Genomic DNA, 27238 nt, shown 5'->3' with positions numbered 1-27238 from the left:
GAGCTTTGTGCCTGGACTAAGGTTACTGGGGCAAGAGAATTTGCCACGGTGACTAGAAGTTGATGCCCAAGTCGTTAGGCACTTAATCCTCCTTAGTGCCTAATTTTCAATATTTCTGTGCATCTAGCACCCCAGTTGGCTCTTCATGATGTGTATGATTTCCCCAGTCATTATGGGAGGACCCATTAGGTTAGATTAAGGCCAGGTGTTAATTTCTCTGCAGGAAATTTGAACATTCTCCGTCCCTTGGGAAGAAAGGCAGTTGTATTTGGAGATTAGGTGTCATTGGATAGCAGGAGAGATGGAGTTTGAAGGTCAAAGTAAGTCAACATTTGTGAGGCAACAGAAATCAATCAGGTATATTTGGGGTTTATTCCTAAGGAAAAACAGGCCAACTTGGAAATTTCTAAGCATGCAATTAGATGTCACATTATTGAGGAAGAGAAAGTAGAAAGAAAAAGGCCAAGGGGCATACATAATATATATATTTTGTACATATGTTTCAGCAGATAGGTACACTGTCATTAACCATATTTTAAAAACATACATACTAAGTAATGCACCTCTATCAGAATTGTTTTAATCCTATCAGTGGAATCTAATGTGGTAAATCTAAGAAATGTGCAGTGGCTAAGAATTTAAATGCAAGCATTGTAACAGGAGAGGGGAATCAAGCTTTATCTGACTTAATATTTATCCTCTGCACACCCTCCGTTTACAAGGCTCCTGTTAACTTCAAAGGGGTGAGGTGGAGAATGCAAACCAGGCCTGTTGTGTTTGTGATCACACAGTTGTTTTGCAGGTGGTGTCCATGTGTTTTTCCAAAGCTCATCTTTTCTATTTGCACACATGGAAAGAGTACTGAGTCCTCTTTGATCTGCATATTTTTGTAGTTTCTTGGAGCTATCCATTACAAAAAAGGGCTAGATAAATTCTTTGTGTGTTTCGGTGCTAATATAAGCTGCCAAATGTATTAGCTGGTGACAGTATTTGACACACCTTATCGTCACTTTACACCTGCAGTTATAACAGATGCATTGACAGAGCTCTGTGTACTAAAGAATGAGGTTATATTTCAGAACACAACATAAAATGGAAATCTAAAGAAGTTCATTCTGCTTGTGAGTTTCTTACATTGTATTATGTTGGTAAATAGTTCAGGGGCTTGAAAAAAAATGCTGTTTGTTGTCAGTGTTTGTCATCCTCTTTGATCACTAAGTGGTAGAAAAATGATCATTCTTGTATAATTTGTGATCAGCAGCAGACATTATAATATTCATTTATATTCACATGGGCTTGCTGTTAACATCTAAGCGTCTCAAAAGGCAAATTTTAAAGAGATGGTTCAGGGTGACATAGCAGCAGACATAGTTTTGACAGTTTTCAAAGAAAGCAGTTAAACATTAGAATATGTTGATTGTTTGGCTATACCACCTCATTTAAGCAAGGAGATCCATTTATATAGACCTTACATCTTTAATTGTTAAAATCTACAAGGATTAGTAGATAATATTTAAGTGAAATTTATGGGAAAATTCAATCTAGTGGATAATTTATTAACTGGTTAGTGCATCTACATATTGTAACATAAAGACTTGCATTGTGCAAGGATTAGTATGATTTGATATGTATTTTAATGATGTGCTTCCCTGGTGCCTCTAATGGTAAAGAATCTGCCTGCAGTGCAGAAGACCCAGGTTCAATCCTTGAGTTGGAGAGATCCCCTGGAGAAAGGAATGACTACCCACTCCAGTATTATTGTCTGGAGAATTCCATGGACAAAGGAACCTGGTGGGCTACAGTCCATGGGGTTGCAAAGAGTCGGACATGACTGAGCAACTAACACTTTCATTTTTCTTTGATGTTACCACAGAATGCTTTGCCCAAAATAGATGTAAAAAGATTTTTAATATTGAAATATTATTGCTTCCATGCTATGATTTTCTATTTCCAATAATACCTGTATTATACTGCTGTCCAGTTATGCTCAACGTGTTATGTTTAACATGATAATCTAATTTCCCCTTATTTGCAGTTAGCAAGTCAAAGTAAAAAAATATATGTTGGAAAGTTGCCATGACATTATTGGCTCTGGAGCCAAATTTAGTAACTGGTGAGAAATCTTGGTTCTGTCAGATGGGGTGGTTTCCTGAAGGACCAGAACAATCATATTTCATGGCGTTTTCCCCTGTAATGTGGCTTCCAGGATGCACTTGTGGGATCCTGCAGTAGAAAGGCTTTAGAGTAGGAAATAAAGGTACAGACGTTCTTCGAGCTAGCAAGCTGGGAAGTTATAGCAACAACTCTATGAAGTGTAATAGAAATTGGGGGATAATTTTCAACACATTTAAGAAGCTCTTCTGGAATACTGTGAAGAAGATGAAAATTAAGGAAATGTCTTAGGTGTTCAGCGTGTGTAAATAGTTGCATAATATTTGATTTCATAATTTTAGCTATTCTAACAATTATATATCCCTGTATGTGTTAGTTGCTCAGTCGTGTCCAATCTCTGTGACCCCATGGCCTCTGTCCATGGATTTCTCCAGGCAAGAATACTAGAGTGGGTTGCTATTTCCTTTTCCAGGCTATCTTCCCAACCCAGGGATCAAACCCAAGTCTCCTGCATTGCAAGCAGACTGTTTACTGTCTGAGCCACCAAGGAAGCTTCTTATATATCTCTAGATCATATCAACTAAGTCATATTTAATTGTAAATTTATATAAATATGTCTCAAAATAAATTGGGTTGTGGGGCATAAAAATCAGATTTAGGAAATTGATATCCATGGATAAAGTCATTCTCAGTAACTGTTCATTGTGAAGACTGTGAAAGTGTACAAGAGTAGCCTCTTAAACTCCTTATGTAATTTTGTGTACTGACTTGGTTCATTTGTGATTCATAACTACCAACTGTTACACTGATTAAAAATTAAAGATGTGTTCCTCTAGAAAAAAAAATTATAATCTATCATGTAATACATTTTTGTAAGAAAAACATATTCAAAGGAAGTTATCTATAAAAAATGAGTATGTTAAAAAAATTACCGAAATCACTTATAAAATGCTAATATAATTCTGAAACTCTATTCCAATAACTGTTTTCTTGGGATTATATTCTTTATTTGTGGAAATGAGATATGTGTATATACTGATCCTTTACATTTGATTCCTGCAACATTTGAAAGTAAAATCAGCTCCTCATATACAGTATTTTATGTGGTATCTCTTGATTATTTATTCCATGACCTTGAGTAGGCCTATCCAAGGCTTTCTTGGTTGGTTTTCTTTACTAGCCTTTGACTGGTTTGTTTATTGTATTGATGAAGGCTGGGCCTGTGTCAGTAGAGACTTTTACAGTTATTGTTTTGATATCACTCTTATGCTACCCACTTTTAAAAATTATTTATTTTTTATTTCTGCTCTGCCAAGTCTTCGTTGCTGGGTGGGCTTTTCCCTACTGGTGGCAGGTGGGGGCTACTCTTCACTGTGGTGTGCAGGCTTCTTATGGCAGTGGCCTCTCCTGTCGTGGAGCACAGGCTCTAGGGCACGTGGGTTCAGTAGTTGTGGCCCGTGGGTTTTAGTTGCTCCAAGGCATATGGAATTTTCCCACACCAGGGATCTGACCCATGTCCCCTGCATTGACAGGTGGCTTCTTATCTGCTGCACCCCCAGGGAAGTCTCTGTACTATAGATTATTTTAAGTTGATATTTGTTGTTAAAAAATGGAAAAAAGGGCTCGATTGGCATCTGGAGATGCTGATGATCTTGTCACAGTTTTGAAAACAGACACTGCTACTTAGCTATGCTTCTTATTTTTAAAGAAAAATCTTCATGGATTTACATAAGGAAATTTGATCAACAATATTATCTGCTGTATGAAAAATAATATGTAGTTTTCTAAAGGTTTCTACATAATAATTAAACAATGTTTTCTTCCTAAAGATTATTTTGAGGTTAAAAAATGTGACTCCCAAATCCTAGTATTTACTTTTATCTCTCATGCATCTCCCTTTCTTGGGGAGCATTCTTAATCTGGTGCAGTTACATAAATATTTTTCACGGTAGGCAAGATAGTTTGAGTGCAAGCTTTTCTGTAAAAATGGTCATTTCTTATGGAAAATGCTCTAGAATACATTGAATTAAATATTACAGAGCAAGTTTAAAGAAAATCTCCAAATTTATTTTGGGGGAGAAGTTATAAAAATTTTGAGCTACATACTGGTTGGTTTAAGTAAAATGTGTCTGTGGGATTTACCCTCATTAGTATTAACAGCTATAACCATTGAGGCCAACTGACAGATGATTTCTTCCTAAGAAGGTGTTTATTGTCAGGAAAATTGCAAAGTTGCCTTTGTAATTTCTCTATCTTTGTTATTTTGGCAGCCTGTAAGTTTTATTGGCATTTACTGAAAGGTAATTTTTTTTTGGCTCTAGCCAGCTGCCTTTCTTTTTTTGGGCAAACTTTCCTAGCTCTGGTATTCAGACCATATTTTCAACTTTTTCTGCCGATGGGGTCGTTTTGAACAAGGAGCCAAATGGCAAATAATGTCTGAATTGTTCTCAATCATGTTTTCAGGAGAGTGACATCAGAATACTGCAGGTGTACGTCAGTCATTTGAGTCTTGCCTCCTGCTTATCTGGTGTATCATTTTGGTACTTAAGTGGTCAATTTAAGACCATGCAAATTACAGACTCTCTGACTGTTTTCACATACAGCCTGGAGGAAAAGTATGTTGAAATTATGAATCAAAAGTGAGGATTCGCTAACTTGAAACAAAATCGAATCTTTCAAGCAATACAGGGTCATCAAATCAAAATGGAAAGATTCTTTTCAGGAGGTTAGTATTAGAAGTAAGGGCCAAACATTTGAAGAAACAGAGCTATGATATAATTTTTTAGACTTGTGGCTGTGAAATATAGGTTTGGAATTTCAGTTGTCTTCTTGGGGATATTCACTTTATAGATTGTGTACCACTTTTCATAACTCTGGGCTTATTTAAAGACTTTTCTAGTTCATACTATTACATGTGAGATGAATTCTAAATTTAGAATTATACTGCCCTAGTTTTGAAGACTATGACAATAAATTCATTTAAGCAAATCTTTGCATCACTAATTATTTATTTCATTGCTTAAAAAAAGACTGGAGAAAAGTGGTTATATCAACACTTAATTTCATAAAAGCTTATTTATTTGACTACACGTTCTTAGTGAGTAAAACTTACAAATTATAGAAAACTGCTGGTCTTTTTAGTAATTATTATTCTAAATTGATGACAGGCATATTAGTAATTGGCAGTCTTCTTTGGCAATGAAATATCATCTTACTTTTTTTTTTATGTCACTATGGTCTGTAGAGTAATTAATGTAAGTCGCTCAGTTGTGTCTGACTCTGTGCGACCCCATGGACTGTAGCCCACCAGGCTCCTCCATCCATGGGATTCTCCAGGCAAGAGTGCTGGAGTGGGATGCCATTGCCTTCATTCTTTTCTATTGTCTATTGTCTGCTTCCTTTGTTTAATCAGTAGATTTCAAAGAATATATTAACCCCATTTTGAACCACTTGTTAGAGATCTAGTCTGCAGGGACTGGCACTCTGGGGGTTGTTCTGGAGAGATGGAGGAGGCAGCAGTGCAGGATGGAAAGAGCCCACCCTTTTCTGTCCCTCCTATGAGAAGGACCTGTCTTCATGATCGCACCGTAGTGAGGACAGAGCACCCTTGGCGTCTGGATATTCTGGCCATCTGTCATGGCCACCCTCAGGACTTCTTCATGCTAGACTGAGAAGCACCAGGTAGTGTGGGCATCTTCCAACTCAGCTAGGAATAATAATAGATCCTGCTCAGCCTTTTCCAAAAAAAGTGTGGTCCATTATTTGAAAGAAATCACAGAATTACAAGGTAGGGAAGTAATATTTATTTTTGTGATTTTATAGGGCTTAATGAGTAACCATATCAAAGCATAGTGGAACAATTTCTGCACAAGAGGTGTCCTCCATATTTATAAAGGTTTTAATTTGGTAATTGATGAAGGAGGGTGGTTTTTGAGGGGTGCAGGTTTGGGTGGGTATCTTGATTCAGAATGCCATTTCAATTTATTAGATCTGTTTCTCAAATAGCTGCAGCTTGTTCAGGTTTGATTCCTGCCAGCTGGATATGAAGTACTCTCTGTTTGGGCTCACTATATGGAATCTGTTTCCAAAAAAATAGTGTCGTGCTGCTTTCCATCTACTGGACCAGTAGGGGTAGGAAGATCTGATTTGAAGCCAGTGCAGAAAGCAAAACTGATTAGATTTGGATTGTTCTAACAGGAGGCCTTCTTTTCCCTGTTCTTACCCTTTTCCAGATGGAAGAACCAGTTTCCTTCCAGGGCACTTTCTCCTGGCAATTAGACTATGAAGATGAGGTTCGTTTAGCACTGCTACTGCTCAAGTACTATTGTTTTAGGATTAGGCTTTAAAATTTAGAGAATGAATCAAAGCTGTTTGTCCGAGCCTTGTTTGTCTTTAATTTTCAATTAATGGTGCTTGTAATGCTTTTAAATTAGGAATATAACTTTTTATCTTTTGATCCTGCTTTTTGTTTTATCAATATATTAATAATAGCATTACTTTCCATCATCAGCTGGAAAGTAGGTGGTCCATGAAATGCCTTTTAAAGCATCAGGCTTTTTAAAATGTTAACCATATGTTCACCTTTCTAATGTGCATTATGTACCCTCCCTTGAATATAGTAGATTACACCCAATTTTGCTTTTCATAGTGATTAAGGCCCATTATGAATTCCAGTGACCACCGTTTGCTAAAATGCAGTAATGCCCTCAGTTATTATTGAGGTACTTAGAGCTGTGTGGCCTCAGAATTTTATGCCCTCTGAATTCTTATATCAAATCTTTAGATTTTTCTTAGATATTAGTGAACAGTTACTTATATCCAGAGTTACATTTTAGAACTACAAGGTTGCTTAGTTTGATACTTTCATTTGGAGATGAGGAACTGAAGCTCAGAGAGGTTGCAAAGTCTGCCTGGAATCACACAGCTAGCTAGCAGTGGGGTGGGAACTAGGTCCAGATTACTTGATTCCTCATCCAGTGCTCATTCTACCAGGCCATGCTGTTTGCTTTTTCCTTCTCTCAAGGTACCTTCCTCACAGATTCTCTTCCATGTACACATTTTTGCACTTAGTGAGTGGTTGACTTAATGTGAAATTGAAAACAAGATGAAATAGAAAAAGTAGTGCAGTAACACTCTGATGGCTGAAGTCCTGCTCCTGTCATTAGTCACTTTACTTCCTTGAGTTTCAGTTTATCCTCTGTGAAAGGAAGTGGTTGGAGTCATAATGGTAATAACTAACATTTCCTGAGTGCCTACCATTGCCAGGTACTATTTGAAATTCTCCTGCGCATTACCTCATTGAATTCTCACACAAACTCCACGTAGCAGGTCTACGATAAGCCTCATACTTACATAGGGATAAACCAAATCTTGTAGTAGCTTCCTGGTTGACCAGAAGTCTTTCAACTAGTAAGTAGCAGAGCCAAGGTTCCACTCCATGCTCTTAGCCACCGCTGCTATGTTTCTGGATGATCTACGTGCTCTCTTAGCTGTCGTGCCTTTGAATAATAACTATACCAACAGCAGATATTACTGAGTACTTACTGGCACCCCACTCCAGTACTCTTGCCTGGAAAATCCCGTGGACGGAGGAGCCTGGTAGGCTGCAGTCCATGGGGTCGCTAAGAGTCAGACATGACTGAGCGCCTTCACTTTCACTTTTCGCTTTTGCATTGGAGAAGGAAAGGGCAACCCACTGCAGTGTTCTTGCCTGGAGAATCCCAGGGACGGGGGAGCCTGGTGGGCTGCCGTCTATGGGGTCGCACAGAGTCGGACACGACTGAAGCGACTTAGCAGCAGTAGCAGTACACACACTGTACATACTGTGTCCTATTTATTTAATCCTATCAGCAACTCCACGAGTCAGTTGCTGTTATCATGCCCATTTTTTATAGGAGAGTAAAGTGAAGCTCAGAGAAGCTTGCTCAGTTTTACTACTGGTAAGTCAAAGTGGTGGCAAACTTTGACACCTGACAGATTGAAGTACCTGCTACCTTTGCCGCCATGCCTTATTGCCTGAGAAGGGTACTTGACTACCTAAGCCTGAACATGGTATGAGTTTTATATTATTTTTGCTGATTAGAGGTAATGTGTACGTGTCTGAGCACGTGCACATCCACATGTAGAAACACACTCACTAATGATTTCTTAGTTATGTGTTTGGTGAGGTGTAGAAAACACTCATGCCCAGTGTAGAAATGAGGGAAGTGAATTTAGTGCAGGAGATAATGGAGTGTGGAGTGGGAGCTATAGTGAGGACTGTGGCAAAGAGGAAAACACAGGTTCTGGCTGAAGAGAAAGCTGATAATGAGCTCAGTCAACTTTTGAGGCTGGAAAGTAGAATCAGTGTTGCTGGATATTGTGTATTCTTTTTTTTCTAGAGAAGCCAGAGTTTTGGATTTTTAAACCAGAAGGAGATTTTGAAGCTGATTTTTAAATGATCTCAACTAACTGAAATTATCGGAAGCTCCTATGTGAATCAAATAGAAACCCTCTGGTGTAGACCATTAGTACTGCTCGGTAGATGAGTGATCTTCAGGTGAGAGAGAGTTGACTGCATCACAGTATCACCACGAATTTTAGAAGAGAGGATGGGTCCCATATCCAGAATACTTGTCCATCCTCTTCTGTCTGTTAAAATGGCATGATGGTACACTGTGATGTAGAGAGAGTTGAATTATGAACTGCACTTCTAAGAAATAACTGTCTTGTGAGGCTGTGGAAGCTTGTCAGAAGGCTTTACTCTGCAGACCCCCAGGATTCCTGGCTTCTGAGGATTCAGTCCTCAGCACTGGTTTTCACGTCTGTAAACACCACACCTGATTCTGGAAGGGGCCTTGAGGTGTGTGGAATGACTTCAGGGACTTTTATACACTCTGTCCTCTCTTTTGTTCAGATACGTACACCCCCTGGCAGGACCATTTAGGAATCCCTGCAGTGGAGTGTGTAGTCCCTATAACTGCTTGGAGTTTGTATTTAGGAGAAAAAAAAAAAAAAATCTGATTGTCCCCTTCTAAGAAATGTGTGGCTTCTCTGAGATTCAGTTCTGGTTTCCAAACTGCCCAGGAAGTTCCTTGCAGGTACTGAGTATTTACTTTCGGTAGCAATATAGGGATAGGTTAATGACTGTTTGTCTTCCTCCAGTGTGCTCCTCTTAGCACAGCAAGGCTTCTAGGTGATTTGCTCACTTCTTGTCTCTGTTACATTTTGGTAATTTTCATAATATTTCTAACGGTTTTTTAATTACTATATTTGTTATGGTGATCTGTGATCAGTGATCTTTGATGTTACTATTGTAATTGCTTTGGCATTCTGTTTTTTAGCAAAAAAAAAAAAAGTATTTTTGTAATAAAAAAAGTAGGTCCTCTTTTTTATCTTTTTACCCATTTCTGTAATTTAGTCACTAAGTTGTGTCCAGCTCTTTGTGACTCCATGGTCAGCAGCAAGCCAGGTTTCCCTGTCCTTTACTGGTTCCCAGAGTTTGCTCAGATTCATATCCGTTGAGTCGATGATACTGTCTAACTATCTCGTCTTCTGCCACCCTCTTCTCCTTTTGCGTTCAATCTTTCCCAGCCTCAGGATCGTTTCCAGTGAATCAGCTGTTCGGAAAAAAGTCATACCCATTGGGCATTCACTTATGATTCCTTTAGCACCGAGGTTTCTGGTAGAAATATCAGCTCAGTCCCTAAAACTTGATCACATATAATGTTTTCAATTCAATAATTCTGGGATCCATAACAAAGGGTGAAAATCTCCCTTAGTTCACCTTTGTGATTGTTACTGCCCAGAGTTCTGTGTGCTGCCAGTAACATCAAAGGACCAACTAGATATGGTGTCTAACCCCACTGATAATATTCCTTTTTAAAAACAGAAAAAATACACATCAACTTGCTGTTCTATGGTCTAAATTTTTGTCTCGGAAGTATTATAGGTGAATCTATTTCCAGATGCTGCAAATAACGGAAAATAATGGAAAACGGGAATCAGGGTCTCTGTCCTTAAAATGTGTTTCAGTTTGCATTTTGATAGCGGTTTAGAAATGTTATCGCTTGTTTTGTCACAGACATAATTCACATCTTTCTTCGGGTACTGTAAACAAGAGAAATGGTTTAATGGCCCCATAAAGGCACTCTGCTGATAGCTGAGATTAGGCCCTTTAGTAATGGATGTCAGTGTGTGTATGTGTGAGTGGTATGTGTCCGCAGTGGGGGTAGGGCGAGCTTGAAAGAGGTAAATGTACTGGAAAAGAATCTATGAGAGGCTTAGATGCAGCCGAAGTGCCTGCCGATTTTCTGTAAGTCTTGGAAGATGGATTTATTAAGCATGTAACACTATTGTCTTTATTTGTACACAAACGTTCGCCTTTGCTTCTGGAATTTAACCCTGTACTAATTGAGGTCATTGCCACCCATTTATCACTTGGAATTGGAGTGATATTAACTTAAAGTGAATGCTTTTCATCTGGTGAGTGTATTCCCAACTACATATATTTATATAAAAGGCTACATGCATTTTTCATGCCATACTTGTACCTGGCCTTAAATAACCTAATTTATGTATACCATTTACTTTTTCCCCTTTTTACAGAGACTTTTTTAAAATTCACTGCCATAACCAAGTGAAATTTTTTTACAAGTGCTTTAGTGTCCACAGAATGATTTGTTTTGACTTTCTCAGTTATATTTTGTAAACAAGTATAGAAAACTCTCTGCATTATACATAACCATGGTCTAAGTAAATGCTTTGAAATTCCTCAAAGCACATAAATTTCCAGTGTTTTAGAGCCTCAATAATATGTTGTTTTTTTCACTGTCATGTTTGTGTATATCCCTGTAAATTGGCCACACAGGGCTGTTTATCTGATTTGGAGAGTCAGAGTAAACACAGGGTTAAAAAAGCAAACTCAAATGTCCCTTGTGAACTAACTTAGTGTACCCTAACACTAGGAGGTGTCACTATGCTATCCATCCACTTTTATATTTTCTTTTTCTTTGCAGACCATAATCTAGAATAGGGATCAGCAACTTTTTTTTTTTTTTTTCCTGTAAAGGATCAGATGATAAATATTTTAGATTTGGTGGGTCAAAGTGTTTCTGTCACATTGTTACTCAATGTAGTCCTAGACTCTACATAAATGAATGGGTGGAAAAGTGTTCCAATAAAACTTTATATTCCAGAACAGGTGGGAAACTGGATTGACCCATGGGCTGTGTGATTTGCCAACTCCTGTTCTAGAATACTGTTTTTTTCTTTTTGTTCAGTCGCCAAGTTGTATCTAACTCTGCCACTTAAGCGCACTGGGCCTCCCTGTCCTTCACTATCTCCTGGAGTTTGCCCAAGTTCAAGTCCATTGAATTGGTGATGCCATCCAACCATCTCATCCTTTATCATCCTCTTTTCCTTCTGCCTTCACTCTTTCCCAGCATCAGGGTCTTTTCCAATGAGTTGGCTCTTTGCATCAGGTGCCCAAAGTATTGGAGCTTCAGCCTCAGTATCAGTCCTTCCAGTGAATACTCAGGGTTGATTTACTTTAAGATGGATTGGTTTGATCTCCTTGCTGTCTGAGGGACTCTCAAGAAATTTGTTCAGTAGATCATTCTAAAAGAGATTTTTTTGAGCAGCCCAGAAATCTCACCATCAAAATCAAGAGATTCTCATCAAGGCTCTAAACTCCCAGCTAATATTGATTCAAAAACTACAGATGTGATTCAAAGATGTAGTTTTATTTAGATAAGTATTTTAAAATGTGATGTGTTTCTCTTCCCAGGGTAATTGTGTTGTACTCACAGAAATTACTGCTGTATTTCACTTGCATATATGATAAGAGTTGGGAGGAAAGCAAAGTGAAAGGTCACAGCTGAGACAACTTATCATTGTATTTGTGCTCACTGTCCACATAGAGAAGGGGACCCATCATTTGTGACATTTTGGTTATCAGAGTCACAGGGAAGCTTTAGTTGTTGGATAGCAATATTTTTCCTTCAGTGGAATATGAGTGGTGTGAATTTTTAAATGCCTTTGGTCCCAGCAATAAATTGAAAGAAGGCAGAATGCCTAAAAGCAAGCATGAATGCTCTGAGAATTGTTTTCATTTAGATGCAAGTGCCAAGAATATATTATTAAGGTTATGTATATAGAAATATGCATTGCATACACATGCATTAATCAAACTTGAAGACTGGCTAATATACTTATTAGAACTTTTTTTAAAATAAAAAGCAACGTTGTGAAGCTCTAATTGGACTTCTATGAGCTCTTGATGGTAGGACTTACTGTTCAACTTCTTCTGTAACGCCACATGTCCTGTCCCTCGGCAAATGGCATAATGTCTAGGCCAGTAAATGGATGAATTAATGAAGAAATATATGGATAAAGAAACAACTGATATAATGTTACAATGGTTCGCATGCATGGTGGAAATCTTAAGTGTGCCTACACAAAGTAAATTTGAATTGTATGGTCAAGGGTTCAAGAGTTGCTGCCCAAAGCCCGAGGCTTTAATTCCTACCTGTAATAAATTAGTCCTAGGCTTTCAGTTAGGCATGAAGCTTAGCTTCTTTATGCCTCTTTAAATTTTTTTTTTCAAAATTGGAATGCTAATGTCCTTCTTGTCTTGAATGATGAGAATCCAGAGTTGTTGAAGATTCTTTGAAAACTTTATAATACTGTGTAAATTTGAGTGTTTTTAGGCTTTGTAAGAGTGTTTTCTTGGAGAAGGCAATGGCACCTCACTCCAGTACTCTTGCCTGGAAAATCCCATGGACGGAGGAGCCTGGTAGGCTGCAGTCTATGGGGTTGCTAAGGGTCAGACACGACTGAGCAACTTCACTTTCACGCATTGGAGAAGGAAATGGCAACCCACTGCAGTGTTCTTGCCTGGAGAATCCCAGGGACAGGGGAGCCTGATGGGCTGCCATCTATGGGGTTGCACAGAATTGGACACAACTGAAGTGACTTAGCAGCAGCAGCAGCAGCAGCAGCAGCAGCAGGAGTGTTTTCTATCACTGTTCCAAACTCAATGAGAGTTCAATATATTAAGATTAACACCAAAGTTAAGCATATTATCTTTCTTAAATTTACTTCATGTTCACTATAGAAATATAAATAAAAGCTGAATTCATAGATTTCGTTGTTTATTGTCTGAACTAACATGAACCAGTCAATCATAACATGGTCTGTTTTCAGTTTAGTAGTACCAAAAAAAAAAAAAATACTTCAGGGTCATGATTGTTTAGGAAATTATTCTTCTATGAGCAAATAGTTAAATTCATTTTCTACATCAATATTGTAGATGTTCACATATGACTTATCATATGTCTACCCTGAACCAAGGAACTCCATGATGGCTTAGTGGTAAAGAATCCGGCTGCCAATTCAGGAGACTCAGGTTCAGTCCTGGAGTCAGGAAAATCCCCTGGAGAAGGAAATAGCAACCCACTCGAGTATTCTTGTCTGGGAAATCCTATGGACAGAGAAGCCTGGTGAGCTTTACAGTCCATGGGGTCACAAAAGGGTCGGACACAACTTTGTGACTAAACAACACCCTGAACCAAAGACTTGGTTGTATGCCAGCATTGTTGCATTTGGAGAGCCAAGGGCCCCACATTCTGTGCTCCAGGAGAATGATGACAGGAGTGTGCCTCTGGTCTAAAATGTGGGCAGGAAAAAAAATGGAAGCCAAGATGATGCCTCAGAGTACATTGTTCCAAAATGAAAACAATCGCTAATCTAGCAAATACTTTATGATGAATACCATAACCCCAAGTAAACTTTGTGAATTAAGAAGTGGTTAAGTTTATTTTGGAAGTGCATTTTTTAATGTCTTGGTATTTTGGAGCTCTTAAATTTAACCATTAGAGGAACTCAGTCATTGTAAGTCAGCCTTAAGATGTGGTTTTAAAGGTCAAGCCTCCATCAAAGCAAAAATGCAAGATGCATCTCTTGAGAGTTCTCTTGGCTTCTCCTCCTAAAAATCTGATTGTCCGGAGGAGTTGCAGGTCATAAAAGTTTGCATGGAAATGTGGTTGAGGAAGTCGGCAGATGAATGATATGAATTGTCTGAAGTCAGGGATACATTGGGAGCCATCACTGGTTTGTAAATGAAGTGAGGGAGTTAACTCTGTTGATTTGATACACTTGAAGAAGGAAAGATTCACTGTAATTAAAACTACAAACAATGATGATGCCTGTAGCCCTCTGTTGCCGACACAGGCAGGACAGTACAGTAAGCGAGATGAAATGTACCTAGCAGCCTCGGCAGCAGGCTGGAGCCATGTTCAGCGAAAGTAATTTAATTAGTGTTGATCATGACTCCAGATGATGGTGATTTGATAAGGAATAATTTAGTACTTAACAGCCTTTTACATGCACCAACTCCATGTGGGAAGGTAAAGCAAATTGCACAAAATGAATGTGCTGCTTCCACTTGTGCCCGTGCCAATGAGCTGGAAAACTGCCTGTTCGCAGACTCTCCGACTCTCAGCCTTGAGATGAAATACCCAAACCCGGTCCCCCTCTGGAAGGAATCTCTGTACTACCCTTACCGAAGAATAAAGAAGTCATTTTTGAGATCTGAGATCTCCAGGAAGCAGAAGACTGAAAATGAGGAAAATAAAGTTGCTTTGGTTCTTGTGCAAAAGATTGAAGATCTCAGGTTAGCTTCTTTTTTCCTCCTCAACGCAGCAATTAAAAAAAAAAAAAAAACCCTAGCATTTGGCTTATGATTAGAATAAAAAGTCATGGTTCCAAGAGCCCACAGCGATTTAAGAGGCCCACACACGGAGAGAGTACAGGAGCCCTAAACCTCTTGGAGAACCTGTGAGAATCCTTGAGTGTTGGCATCTAACAAAAAGGAAGACATTGTTTGACTTCATTTTTTTAAAAATCTTTTCAAGTCTTGGACCTGTTTCAGGGCAGCGTACACTGGATCCAAGTGTTGCTGAGATCATTGTGGATCTGAAATTTGTCTGGTTATGAGAATCACCTAGGAAATTTTCAAAGATAATGCTGATCTGTATACCAGCTGTAGTGAAGCAGAGTTCCTGGGAACGGTGTATGAGTTTGCTAGAGTCACCGTTTTCGTCGTTGTTTAATCACTGAGTCATGTCTGATTCTTTTGTGACCCCATGGACTGTAGCCCACCAGGCTCCTCTGTCCATTGGATTTCCTAGGCAAGAATACTGGAGTGGGTTGCTATTTCCTATTCCTGGGGATCTTCCCCACCCAGGGGTCCAACCCGCATCTCCTGCTGGGCAGGGAGATTCGTTTCCACTGAGCTCCCAGTGAAGCCCAGGGCTGCCATTACGAAGTATCATAAACTAGGTGGCTTAAAAAGTGGAAATTTATTGTCTCACAACTCTGGAAACCAGGAGTCTGAGATGAAAGTGTTTTCAGGGTTCTGATGGCTATGAGAGAGAGAGTGTTCTTTGCCTCTTCCCTAGATTATGGCAGTTTGCAGGCAATTTTGGCAATTCTTGGCTTGAAGAAGCATCAGTCTAAACTCTGCCTTCATTTTGCATGGTATTTTCACTGTGTTTCTCTGTCCTAATGCCCTGTTTGTATGAGGACACCAGTAATGCTAGATTAGATTCCACTCTAAGGACCCTATCTTAACTAGTTTTCCAAATAAGGTCATGTCTGAGATAGGACTTCAAGTTAAAATTTGGAGGAGACACAGTTGAACTAATGACATATGGAATATTAGAATCCCTGTTTTTGTTTTGTTTCAAAATTTCCCTGAGTACTTTGATGATTGGCCACCTTTGGGGATCCTCTGTTTAGGGATCAGCTTCCCTCTGAGTACACGTTGGGTGTCCTTATGTTCTTTCTTCTATGATCACTCCAAGAAGTTCTTGGGGCCAGCCTGAAAGCTCCAGATGGTGTATCTACAAGGATGAGTTATGCTTTTTTGCTTCTAGGTTGATATTAATGGACATTTTGATAGAAGGCTACTGTCCTGCTAGGAATCTTTCCTGATGGTACCCCAGAGTTGTCATCCCTCCTCTGATTCATCTGGAATTATTTATCCTGTGAAGTTCAAGCGCATTATCAGATGTCTCTACTGGAACAGGAGGCCGGGCATTTTCAAACATCTCAATTTGTAGAGCGTTGCTTGATGTTTCTCATATTTTTAAACCTTTTTCTGGAGCAAAACATTTATCTCAATGTAAAAATCGTAAGTGTATAACTTGGTGAATTTTACATATGTATATACTCGTAATCACTGCACACAGCAAATATAAAATATTTACAGCTCTGTAGAGAATCCACCTGCTAGTGCAGGAGATGCAGATTTAATTCCCGGGTGGGAGAGAACCCTGGAAAAGGGAATGGCAGCCCACTCTAGTATTCTTTCCTGGAAAGCTCCACGGACACAGGGGCCAGGCAGGATATATTCCATGGGGTTGAGAAGCAATCGGACATGACTTAGTGACTAAACATCAACATTAGATTACTAGATCCCTCTCCGTCGTTAATACTCCCATCCACCAGCGGAAGATTCTTTCGCTATCAGGGTGGTCTGTTCTTCAAATTCCTTAACTATGTACTCTTGTACTTACTTGTCTTCTTTTACTCAGCTTACCATCTGAGAGATGTTCTATGTGTCACCAGTGTGTTCCTTGTTATTCTTGCAGAGTATTTCACTGTATGAATAAGCCACACATTATTTATCCATTTTTCTGCTAATGAACTTTGGAATTTTTCCAGTTTTGATAGTATGAGTAAAGCTGCTATGAATATGTCCTTTTGGTGAACATATTCAGTCCTTTCTCTTTGATATCCACCTAAGAGAGTCATTACTAGATCATAGGGGAGGTTTATATAAAGACTTGGTTGATACTGCCAAAAAGTTTTCCAGAGTGTTTGTATGTGTGTACGTGTGAGTTTATACTCTCAGTAGCATATATTTAAAAGTTCTTATTGCTTTAGGTCTTCTTCATGTCAATGTCAATGCCAATCTTTAGCCATCCTAGTCGGTATATAGTATAACCTGATGTGACTTTATTTGCAATTCCTTGATGAGTAAAGATGAATACCTTTTCATATATGTTCATTTTGTTGCTCATTTATTTTGCTATTTGGATATCTTCTTTTACAAACTGCCTGTTTGAATCTTTTGCCCAATTTTAATTGAGTTGTTTCTTTTCTCTCTTTGTAACAATTTTTATTAGGTTGAGTATGATATCTTTGATCTTTCTATAGCAAGTAATTTCTTGGTGCGTGTAGCTTAGTGTCTTGAGGAAGAGAAGTTCTTAATTTCAATGACGCCTGACTCATAGATTATTTTCTTTTATGGTTAATGCCTTTGCATCCTGTTCACTAATCCTTTCCTACCTCGTGGTTCCAAAGACTTTTAAAACATAGTAATGTTGAATATAGTAGTCTCTGATAATGTCTGATATTTTGATAAATATGATCAACTTTGCATTGTACTGCTAATTTATTAGCTTTTGAGATCTTATCCATTTTATTCATACAAATTAGTTCTGATCTCTCAGGTATGATTTGAATTCCTTTGTTGGTACTGTTTTTTCTTAGGAAAATATAAAACCCAATACTTAATCTAAAGTGCTGAACTTAAGGTATGCACATTTTGTTGTACATGTTCAAGTAAGTCATAAAGAGTTGAAAACTATTTGTTAAGAAAGAAGCAAATGTGTGATTAATATACTACAAGATTTCATTATGTAGTATGTGTCATTCTAAGAAGTAGCATGTACACACACACATACACATGCAGAGGGAAAAAAATTTCTTAAAGGATGCTACTTTCAATCCTTTGTGTTTTTGTTTCATAATTTAAGAACATTTTATCTTATAAATTTAGAATTTAGATAAAAGTAAAGAGAATAATGTAATGAACTCCCACTGACCCATCAGTCTGCTTTTAACATTTATCAACATTTTTCTATTTGATTCTTCCCCTACACATCTTTTTCTAGATTATTTTAATGAAATTCCAGGACTTATTTTTTTATCTGTATATATTATATGAAGCTTTAGCGTTAAACCTTTTTTTTTTGGAACAACTGCCATTTCATTATCACATTCAACAAAATTAACAATAATTTCTTACCTAGTCCACATTAAAATGTCTTACTCATTGGAAAGTTGTCTCTTTTAGTTGTTCAAATCAGAATCCAAGCGAGTCCTCATGTTATGAAGTGATTCCTGAGGTTGTTAAGGCTCTTTCATCCTAGCATTTTATAAATTATATCTTTCTGACTTGGTAAAGTTAATGAACATTTGCATATGAAAACATACATAATTTTCCCTTTGTTTCTGTTCCTCTGACTCTACTCTGAGTAGGTATATTAAACACACATTAAATTAGAAAAAATACTTTGAAGTAGATCACTCAGTGAAATAATTGTATTATTATTTATTAAGTTTTCCTTAGACAACTAATTTAGGTGACAAATTTGTTTTCCACAGTGCTTCAGATGTTTCTTTAATATCACTGAACATTTCAGTCAAAATTATGTGCTTATCTTAACAAATTTATTTTCTTGGAGCTTGATAGTTCTTGATATCAAATTCTTATATTAAAATTATATGACATTCAAGCTAGTACAAGTTTATAATGCTGTGATATTATGATCAAGATTGAATGGCATCATAAACCAGAGTTTCTCTTCTCTTCTCTTCATTTATAGTATATGTACTTAATATTTTGTATTTTAATCTCAGGTTTTACAGAGTTGGGATAACTATCCACAGTGCGTCTTTCTTGGGCTTATCCTTGATTATTCATGCCTGTGTATATTGTATGAAACTAAAATTCATTCTCATGTCTGTTTTTCCTCTTATCTTTTAATTTATTTTGCCATTTTTACTAAAACTTCAGTTATTCTGGGGATCTCTAGTATATTTTTTCAGCTTCATTTAAAATAACAAAAATATATATTTTTGTTTTCATTTTTATTTTATTTTTTGGTTTGAGAGATATGATTCCAACCTAAATATACATATTTCTGGATATTTTATGATATTATCTTTATATTATATTGAACAGTAATGACATGACAATGTCATATGAAAAAGAAAAAGCTATCATTTCATATAGAATAATTGCTTTATGGTCATAATATACAAAAAATAACTTTAATGTATTTCTCACAATGTATCTTCACACTTCTCTTAAGTAGTTAGACAAGTACTTTTATCTGTAGTTTAATATATAAGCACTGGCCACAGAGATGTGGAGTTTTTATCCTTTTGTCCAAAGTATCATCAGTTACCCTAAGAACGGCAGCTGGGGTTTCTTCGTCATAGTTCAGTTTTTATTCCATTAAACCATTACTATTAATACACTTGAAATATTTTCCTTTCAGTTAATTCTTAAAATTATGCTCCTATTTTCAGTTAATTCTTGAGTAATCAGTTGTGTGTGTGTGTGTGTTTTTCCTGCTTGGTAAACTTGCTGAAATATTTTCAAGCTTATTTTCTGAAAACTGAACTTCTCATTTTGTAGTGTCAGCTAAGCCAGTTACAAGTAGTTCATTTCACTTTAAGTAATGAGAAAGTTTAAGCATGTATTTTGTTATATAATAAAAGCAAACAATGAGTATATGGAGAAAATATAAGATTCTCCAGAATCTTTTCTTGCATGAAACTTGTCCAGTGTGATTTTTCTTATGTATGAGAGTTAATATGAAATGTTAGTGACATTTTAACCAAGAGGGATAGAACAGGTTAGTGTACTTAATTCCTAACAGGATTTCATTTTTGTGGGTATTTTTGTTTTGTTTTCTAGTGGCTTTTCATGGCCTCCCACTGAAAATCAAGAAAGAACCCCACAGTCCATGTTCAGAACTCGGCTCTGCCTGCAGTCAAGAACAGCCCTTTAAATTCAGCTATGGAGAAAAGTGCCTGTACAATGTCAGGTAAAGTAATTGAGTGTATAGCGAGCACCTGATGGTTCTTACTGAAACACAAATTTACCATAATATAAAATCTCAAGTCGTATTTTATAAGAGTTACATCTTCAGCATGCAACAAACTAATTAGGTCACGTGTTGAGCAGAACTCAAAAGGACCATTTACTGTCTGATCATATACTTCTAGAATCATTTTAAAGCAGTAATTTTTATCCAGATCATGAGCTGCTTTTCCACAACTGTTAGGGGATGCATCCTGAGATTGTGAAAAGGGTCTTAGGTGGCATGAGCAGGTACCGAAAGTTCAGTTCTCATTAGAAAGAATGCATTATGCACTTTAGAGTTTGTAGGGGGAAAACAATGAAGCATTTGGCAGGTCTGAACAGTACATTAGTTATCTGACAGGCTTTGCAGATGATCTCGAAGATGCATTCATGGAGAGTTGCAGTAAAGTTAGAATTTTATAAGGCTTAGCAGAGGCTATTATCTGTTTAAAACCCAGTTGTTCCTTTTGATGATAATAAAGGGTGGAGCAGTAGAAGTACATTGTTCCTCTGTTGGAAAATTTGATAACATGTATGTTCATTAAAAACCCTTCACAGTAAATTGCATTCTGCTACTTTTCATATTGGCCCCTAATTGCATAAGGAAAAAGTTGGCTCTGTATATTGTAAGTTATTAGTCTCAATTACAGTAGAGACTTAGTCCTTTAAAGGAGTTAGTTTAGAAACGTATAAAAATGATTACAAGTATTTGCGGTCTTATAAATTATGTTGATTCAAGTTCATAATGCATTATGATTCAGAGGAGTCTTGTGTTTCCTCAGATGATTTTTTTTTACCTATACTCTGTTGTTTCCTTCTGCAGGATAATTTTATTTTTTTTCCATTCTTTAAATCGAAGGATAGCTGAAGGTTAGAGGTGTACAATATAGTGATTCACAATATTTAAAGTTATTCTCCACTTATAGTTATTATAAAATACTGGCTACCCTGCCAGTGTTGTAGAGTATGTTCTTATAGATTATTTTACTCCTAGTAATTTGTACCTCTTAATCTCCTACCCTATATTGCTCTTCCTGCTTCCTTCTACCCACTGGAAAGCATTCACTTGTTCTTTGCATCTGTGAGTCTACTTCCTTTTTGTTACATTCACTAGTTTGTTTTTTAAGATATTTAAGATAAAAAAAAACTTTGATTCGTATACAGTTTCATGGTACCTGACCAGTGCTTGGATATTTCATTACTGTTTGTTCTTGCAAACTTGTCTTCTACATCCTCTTTCCTAGATGGTTCACCAGAGTCTGAAATGACGACGGTGGTTCAGTTGAACTGCAAAGCTTTTATAAGATATATCTCTTATAGAAGCCTACTATTAAAAGCATACTGAGTTCAGATAAAACAGTATTGATCAATCTGAGTTTTATTTTATCACATTTTTAATTTTTGCATTTTCCCCTTATGAATACTATGTATCCACAGAATAATTACTGAACATATTGGAGAATTTTTAATTAATAAACCAAAAAGGTATAGAATTGTCATTGCATTTTAGCATTGATCAGAAGTGTGATTATAGAAGAACTACTGCTTTATAGACATATTTAAAAAAACACGACATCTGACTTTCATAAATTAATGGTAGAATTACCTGTATATTTTGAGATTCTTCTTGAAGGCCAATAATTCCTACAGTGATTTATTGGATTAATTCTGTTTTTTTCCATTTCTATATGAACAGTGTAACTCAGTATAGCATTTTATGAGAAAAAAGTAATATCCTAGGACAGAAGATGATTCCTTATTTTTCACATGGGAATGAGACAGGTGAACCATTTTATAACAGAAGTACATTCTCGTTCAGAAATATTGGTAAAGGAAACAGGTGGAACCAAATAGTATGAGTTTGTGGACTTTGCTGTAAAGGAAGAAAGACTTATGGAGCCCATACTCCTCTACTTCTGTAGTTTCATGCGTGGATGTAATTCTTTTGTATGGATGGAGCAACAGGATAAATTACATAAGTCAATTTTTTTTTAGTTTCTTTTTTAAAGAAAAAATATACTGGTGAATGCTTTTTATCTTAAAAGGAAGCCGAGTATTTTAACCTAGATATTTTTTTGTTCAGAAACTTAAATATAATTTGTTTTCAATAAAGTATTTTTAGATTAGAAGAATTAGTTAAATCATATCCCTGAGAACCATGCTAAAGACTGGAACTTAAATTCATAATGTGTATAAAAACAAGCTTACTCATTTTATTCTTTTGTAATTATGTTTAGAAGTTAGACTGTGATAACAGGATTTTATTCTTAAGAACATTATCTTGTGCCTATTCTTATGCTCCAAGAAGGTTTAAATATATCAGAGACATTTTAATTTGCCTCATAAATCTTTATTATCTCATGTGAGGAAGTTAATGCCAGGCATCATTTATTTTACACTAAAAGAATGAAAATAAGGCAAAACCATCGGCTTCTTAGAATTCTACAACAAATAAAGGTGAGTCAGGTATGATCTGCATCTCGTTAAACTGATACAACTTCTTATTCTAAAGTCTTCTGTATTGTAGAAGAATTGTAATATCAGAAATATTTAATGATCTAGAAAAGATCTGTGAAACTTGCTTAAGGAGACATGTTAAGAACAGATGGTAATAGCGACTTCCCTGATAGTTCCGTGGTTAAAACTCCACAGTTTCAATGCAGGGAGCATAAGTTTGATCCCTCCTAGGAGCCTGCATGTCTCACAGTGTGGTCAAAAAAAAAAAAAAAAAAAAAAACACCAACAACGAAGAATAGATGGAAACATTGTCACTGCTTTTGCTGACAGAGATTTTCCTTATGTTATGTTGTTTGTATATGTATTAAAAATAGATGTTTTATATTTATGCTGTTTCCAAGTGATACATTATCCTATTTTCTGTTTAAGTGTGTGGCTGTTTTGATGATTACATGTTTTTGAACTGCAAAAACCAAAAGCCATACCATTCTGAGCTTCCTTAGGACTTTAGCCTGAAATATTTTTTTCTTTCCTTGAACTGTTTGGCGGGGGGACGGAGTTTTAGTTTTTCCCAAGAAACACACGTTCTCTTTTCTCTTGTCTTCTGGGTAGTGCCTATGATCAGAAGCCACAAGTGGGAATGAGGCCCTCCAACCCCCCAACACCATCCAGCACTCCAGTGTCCCCCCTGCACCATGCATCTCCCAACTCAGCTCATGCTTCAAAGCCTGACCGCGCCTTCCCAGCTCACCTCCCTCCATCGCAGCCCATCCAAGACAGCAGCTACCCCATGGATCACAGGTAAAGTGCAAGTACCTTATAAAAAAAGTTTATTGGAATATAGTTGATTTACAATGTGTGTGTTAGTTTCTGCTATACAGCAAAGTGAATCAGTTCTACGTGTATCTGCTCTTTTTTAGATTCTTTTCCCGTAGAGGTCACTACAGAATATTGAGTAGAGTTTCCTGTGCTATGAAATATATCCTTATTAATTATCTGTTTTGTCAATGGTAGTGTGCATATGTCAATCCCAATCTCCCAATTTATTCCTCCCTACCCCTTATCCCTTGGTAACTGCAAGTACCATTTAAAAAAAAAAAAACACAAAGCAAAACTGTTTTTAGCATTCTTGGAAGAAATTCCTTTTACTGCTTCCTAGAACCTATAGTAAATTCAAGGCAAGTGTATTAATTTTGCACATCTGTGCAAAATATTTTTAGAGTTTGCTCTGTCTTTAGCTATAAATGATTTGTGGAGAAGGTCATTTGTAAACATTCCTTTATAAACATTTAAATTGGTTGCTAAAATGGAAAATTAATCTATATACTGACATTTGAACATTTCCCTTTCTCTTTGCTTGAATTAAATTGCTTCACTTAAACTTTAAATCAGATCATCCCATTTTTATGAGCATATGTGTGTACTTGTAAAATAAAGTTAGGAGACTAATTTTAGTAGATGGCTTATGGAATTAGGTTCTTTACCTTAGACTGACTGGTTTAGCTGTACATAGTTTTGCAGAAGAGAACTTATATGATAGAACTCTCTTCCCTGCTTTCCGAGTGCTGGATATTTAATGTCAGTAGACGCATGACCCTGAACACTGAGAATATAACATTCAAGTGATAGAGACTGAATTAGTGTTACTTAGAAAGGAGCAAGGCGAGACACAACCTAGAGCTAGAGAATGTGCTATGTCAGGTAATTCTCAACTCTTAGAGATTTAAACATTTGTGTTTAAATAAAATATTGAAGGACCGTTAGAGGCCTTAATAATACAGCTTAAAAACACAGTTCAGTTGTATACAGCATTTATTTGTTTTCCCCTTCTACCCTGTACTTACGTTGAACGAGTGGTGTGTTGGTGAATGGTTAACAATAGGATCTATGGAAGAAAACCCAAAAGACTTTGATCTGTAGCATTTGATGAGTCTGTGATGTAAATATTGCCCCCATGGCAGATTCCAAGCTATCAATATGACCACCCTGAATGTGGAATTGGAAAGAGATGTATAGTAACATGCCATGAAATAGTAGTATTTCTACCAAACAGATAAAACAGGCATAATCTCAAGAGCATGATTAGTATGATGTTGTTCAGTTGCTCAGTTCTGTTTGACTCTTTGCGACCCCATGGGCTGCAGCACACCAGGCTCCTCTGTCCATGGAATTCTCCAGGCAAGAATACTGGAGTGGGTTGCCACTCCCTTTCCCAGGGGATCTTCCCAACCGAGGGGCCGAACCCAGGTCTCCTGCATTGCAGGCAGATTCTTTACCTTCTGAGCCACCATAGAACCCCCAATTTAACAGTAAGCCTGTGCAAAGGGGTTCTGACACAGCATTTTAAAAATAACTCAGCCAAAGGAATCCTCCAGATCAGCAAAGGAAACCCAAAGATGGGCCACTGGCAACTTTCTGAAAATAAGGGAATCCTCAGATCTGCTTTTTATAGATTATTTAATGGGACTCAATCTCAAATTCAGTCACTCTTCTGATATGGAAGGATAAGATGAAAGCATTCTTTCCAGCATGAAACCAAGTAATAATGTTTCTACCTTGGTTTCCATCCCTGTGTCCTCTTGTGCTTTGGTTATGAAACGCTGTCCATTATCTTTTTCTTCTCACCCTGTGGACCTGAGACTTTCTCAGAGTGTAATGGTATGAGCATCTGTGTAAACAGTTTTGTAAATACAGATGAAAGAAATCTTATTGCCGGGTGGGCCATTAAACAGATGCACATTGTGTAGGACTGATGGGGGGATAGAGAGGACGATGTAGAAAAAAGCAAGTTTTGTTTTGTCTACTTCTGGAGACTTCCCAGGGTTCTTGGTACCAAGCCTCTCACCCCTCAGACGAGGGTCAGAATTAGAGGCGGTACGGTTGGCGCTCTCTGAAGTTCTCTCTTACGGAAGGCGACTGCTGAACAAGCAGTGTGGCTGTTTTTAGGTGACCTAACTAGAGATGCCATAGCCAAATCCATTTGAGTTTCTCTACTTGAAGTCAAATATTTGAGACTGTGAACAGCCGGCCCGGAACAAGGAGAGGGAAGCTCAGGTCTTTTCCCAGTGTCCCCCGCGGAGCGTGGAGGCCAGTACCAGCTGGCCCATCCCAGGAAAATCTCTGAAGCCGTATGTTTCTGAGGAGGATTTCTCGGAGAGCTCTCGCCAACAAATGACAGTCCCTCAGTTATAAATGGCAAATTTGCTCTGGAAACAGATCCTGTCCCCAAATAGCCCCCTCCAGCCCTGCACCCAACCTCTCTCAGGGAATGCTTCATGGCCAACTGGGCTGCACCCCACTTCCTCTCCTCAGCCTCTCTCTGCTCCTCAGTCCAGCCCTTTGGCACGTTTCCCTGAACCCACTGTGCAGCAGTCCTGTCTCTTTTTCTCTGTTTCCCACCACTTAGACACTGTTTTTCTATACCCAAGAGTTCATCAGCGTGCTCTCCTTACCCATGCACTCTCTTCCAGAAGCTTCTGAGTCCGTTTCTCTTTACCATCAGTCATTAGAATGTCGCCACAAACTTGTAGTTTCTTAGGAAGCATACGTGTGTTGATATACACATGGTCCTCAGTGAGTACCAACTGGAATCATGTTGACTTCTGCAAACAAATGGCTTGACTTTTTTTTTTTTAAAAACAAAGCTTTTAGCAGAAGTATTATTAACTTCCTTGTATGGCTTCCCAAGTGAGCAAGAGTTCTTATTTTAACTTCAAGTTACAATTTTCTGATTCACTCCTTGACAGTTCTTAATGATAATTTCTGTTTCTTTTTTTGGCTAATGAAATAAGCAAGAGAAGGAAAATGAATGCAGTGCCAGTCAACCTAACTGTTTGGCGATATCTGAGTTTCTGAGTTGGTTTTCTGCAGGTGTAGTTGGAATTTCAGTGCTTTTCCCGGCAGCTGGTGAGGGTAGAGTTAAATCCCAGGGTGGAGTGTTCTGAGAAACACTAAAGCAATCGCTCCGCCATTCTTTTGCTCTTCCCTTGTTTTCGTTTAACGTTACCAAAATTAAATGTTAACTCTCCAAATTAAAGTCACAGGAATGCTTTTAGAAGGGTGCAGGGGAATTAATAGGCATACATTTGCTCATAGAAATGTTGGATAGGTTATTTTTAAACACTCCTGGGCATTTTAGAGCACTTTAAAATCTTTAATTAATCCACATCTTTGTGGTGGGTCAATGGTATTAGGATGAATCACGCAGAACTGAATGAAGATGTGATGAGCCGGTCAGTACAGTAGATAACCAAGAAGGAAGGAGTGTAGAAACTCACCCTCAGCCTCTGCCAAGGCCTCAGAGCTTCCACGTGACCTAACATCCTGACGTGTTGCAATGCTACGTGATGCATGCATGTTCTTTCCATCTTCAGAGGGCTGCTGTAATATTTTATGCTTATTTTTATCAACCTGATATTTTGTCTGAAGCTCTCGGAAGCCAGTGTGTTCTGTGTTGCTGTTTTGACAGTAAAGAAGTGGTCTAAAAACTAGGTTGGATTTCATTCTCTATAATATTGCCCAGTTTAATTTCTCATTAGAATACAGTGTTCTTTAGGACATTGTTGAAGATGTAAGAGTCCCACCCATTTGAAAAGAAAGCCATTCCTTTCTTCTTTCCTCAGTAGCTGATGATAAGAAACGGAAAACCATTCAGAAGGTTTTTATTTGGTTGATTCTTTGTTGATTAGCTTGATAACAATTGAAAGAAAGAGGATGCAGTTTGAGATTAGATTCTTTCCAGAGTCT

General features: G+C 37.6%; 1 protein-coding gene across 1 annotated transcript in view; it reads left to right on the top strand.

Annotated features, from left to right (window-relative positions):
- ETV1 (ETS variant transcription factor 1) overlaps positions 1–27238 on the top strand; it is a 94285-nt gene that overhangs the window by 31419 nt on the left and 35628 nt on the right. Inside the window, exons 6-7 of the mRNA XM_052638758.1 lie at positions 19868–19997; positions 23105–23293. Of these exons, the coding sequence (XP_052494718.1) occupies positions 19868–19997; positions 23105–23293 (319 nt within the window). The remainder of the gene's footprint in view (positions 1–19867; positions 19998–23104; positions 23294–27238) is intronic.

Source organism: Budorcas taxicolor, chromosome 4 (assembly GCF_023091745.1).
Source record: "Budorcas taxicolor isolate Tak-1 chromosome 4, Takin1.1, whole genome shotgun sequence".
In the NCBI taxonomy this organism is placed as follows: Eukaryota; Metazoa; Chordata; class Mammalia; order Artiodactyla; family Bovidae; genus Budorcas; species Budorcas taxicolor.
Note: the sequence above shows the minus strand (reverse complement) of the source record. Positions and strands in the feature narration are given on the sequence as shown.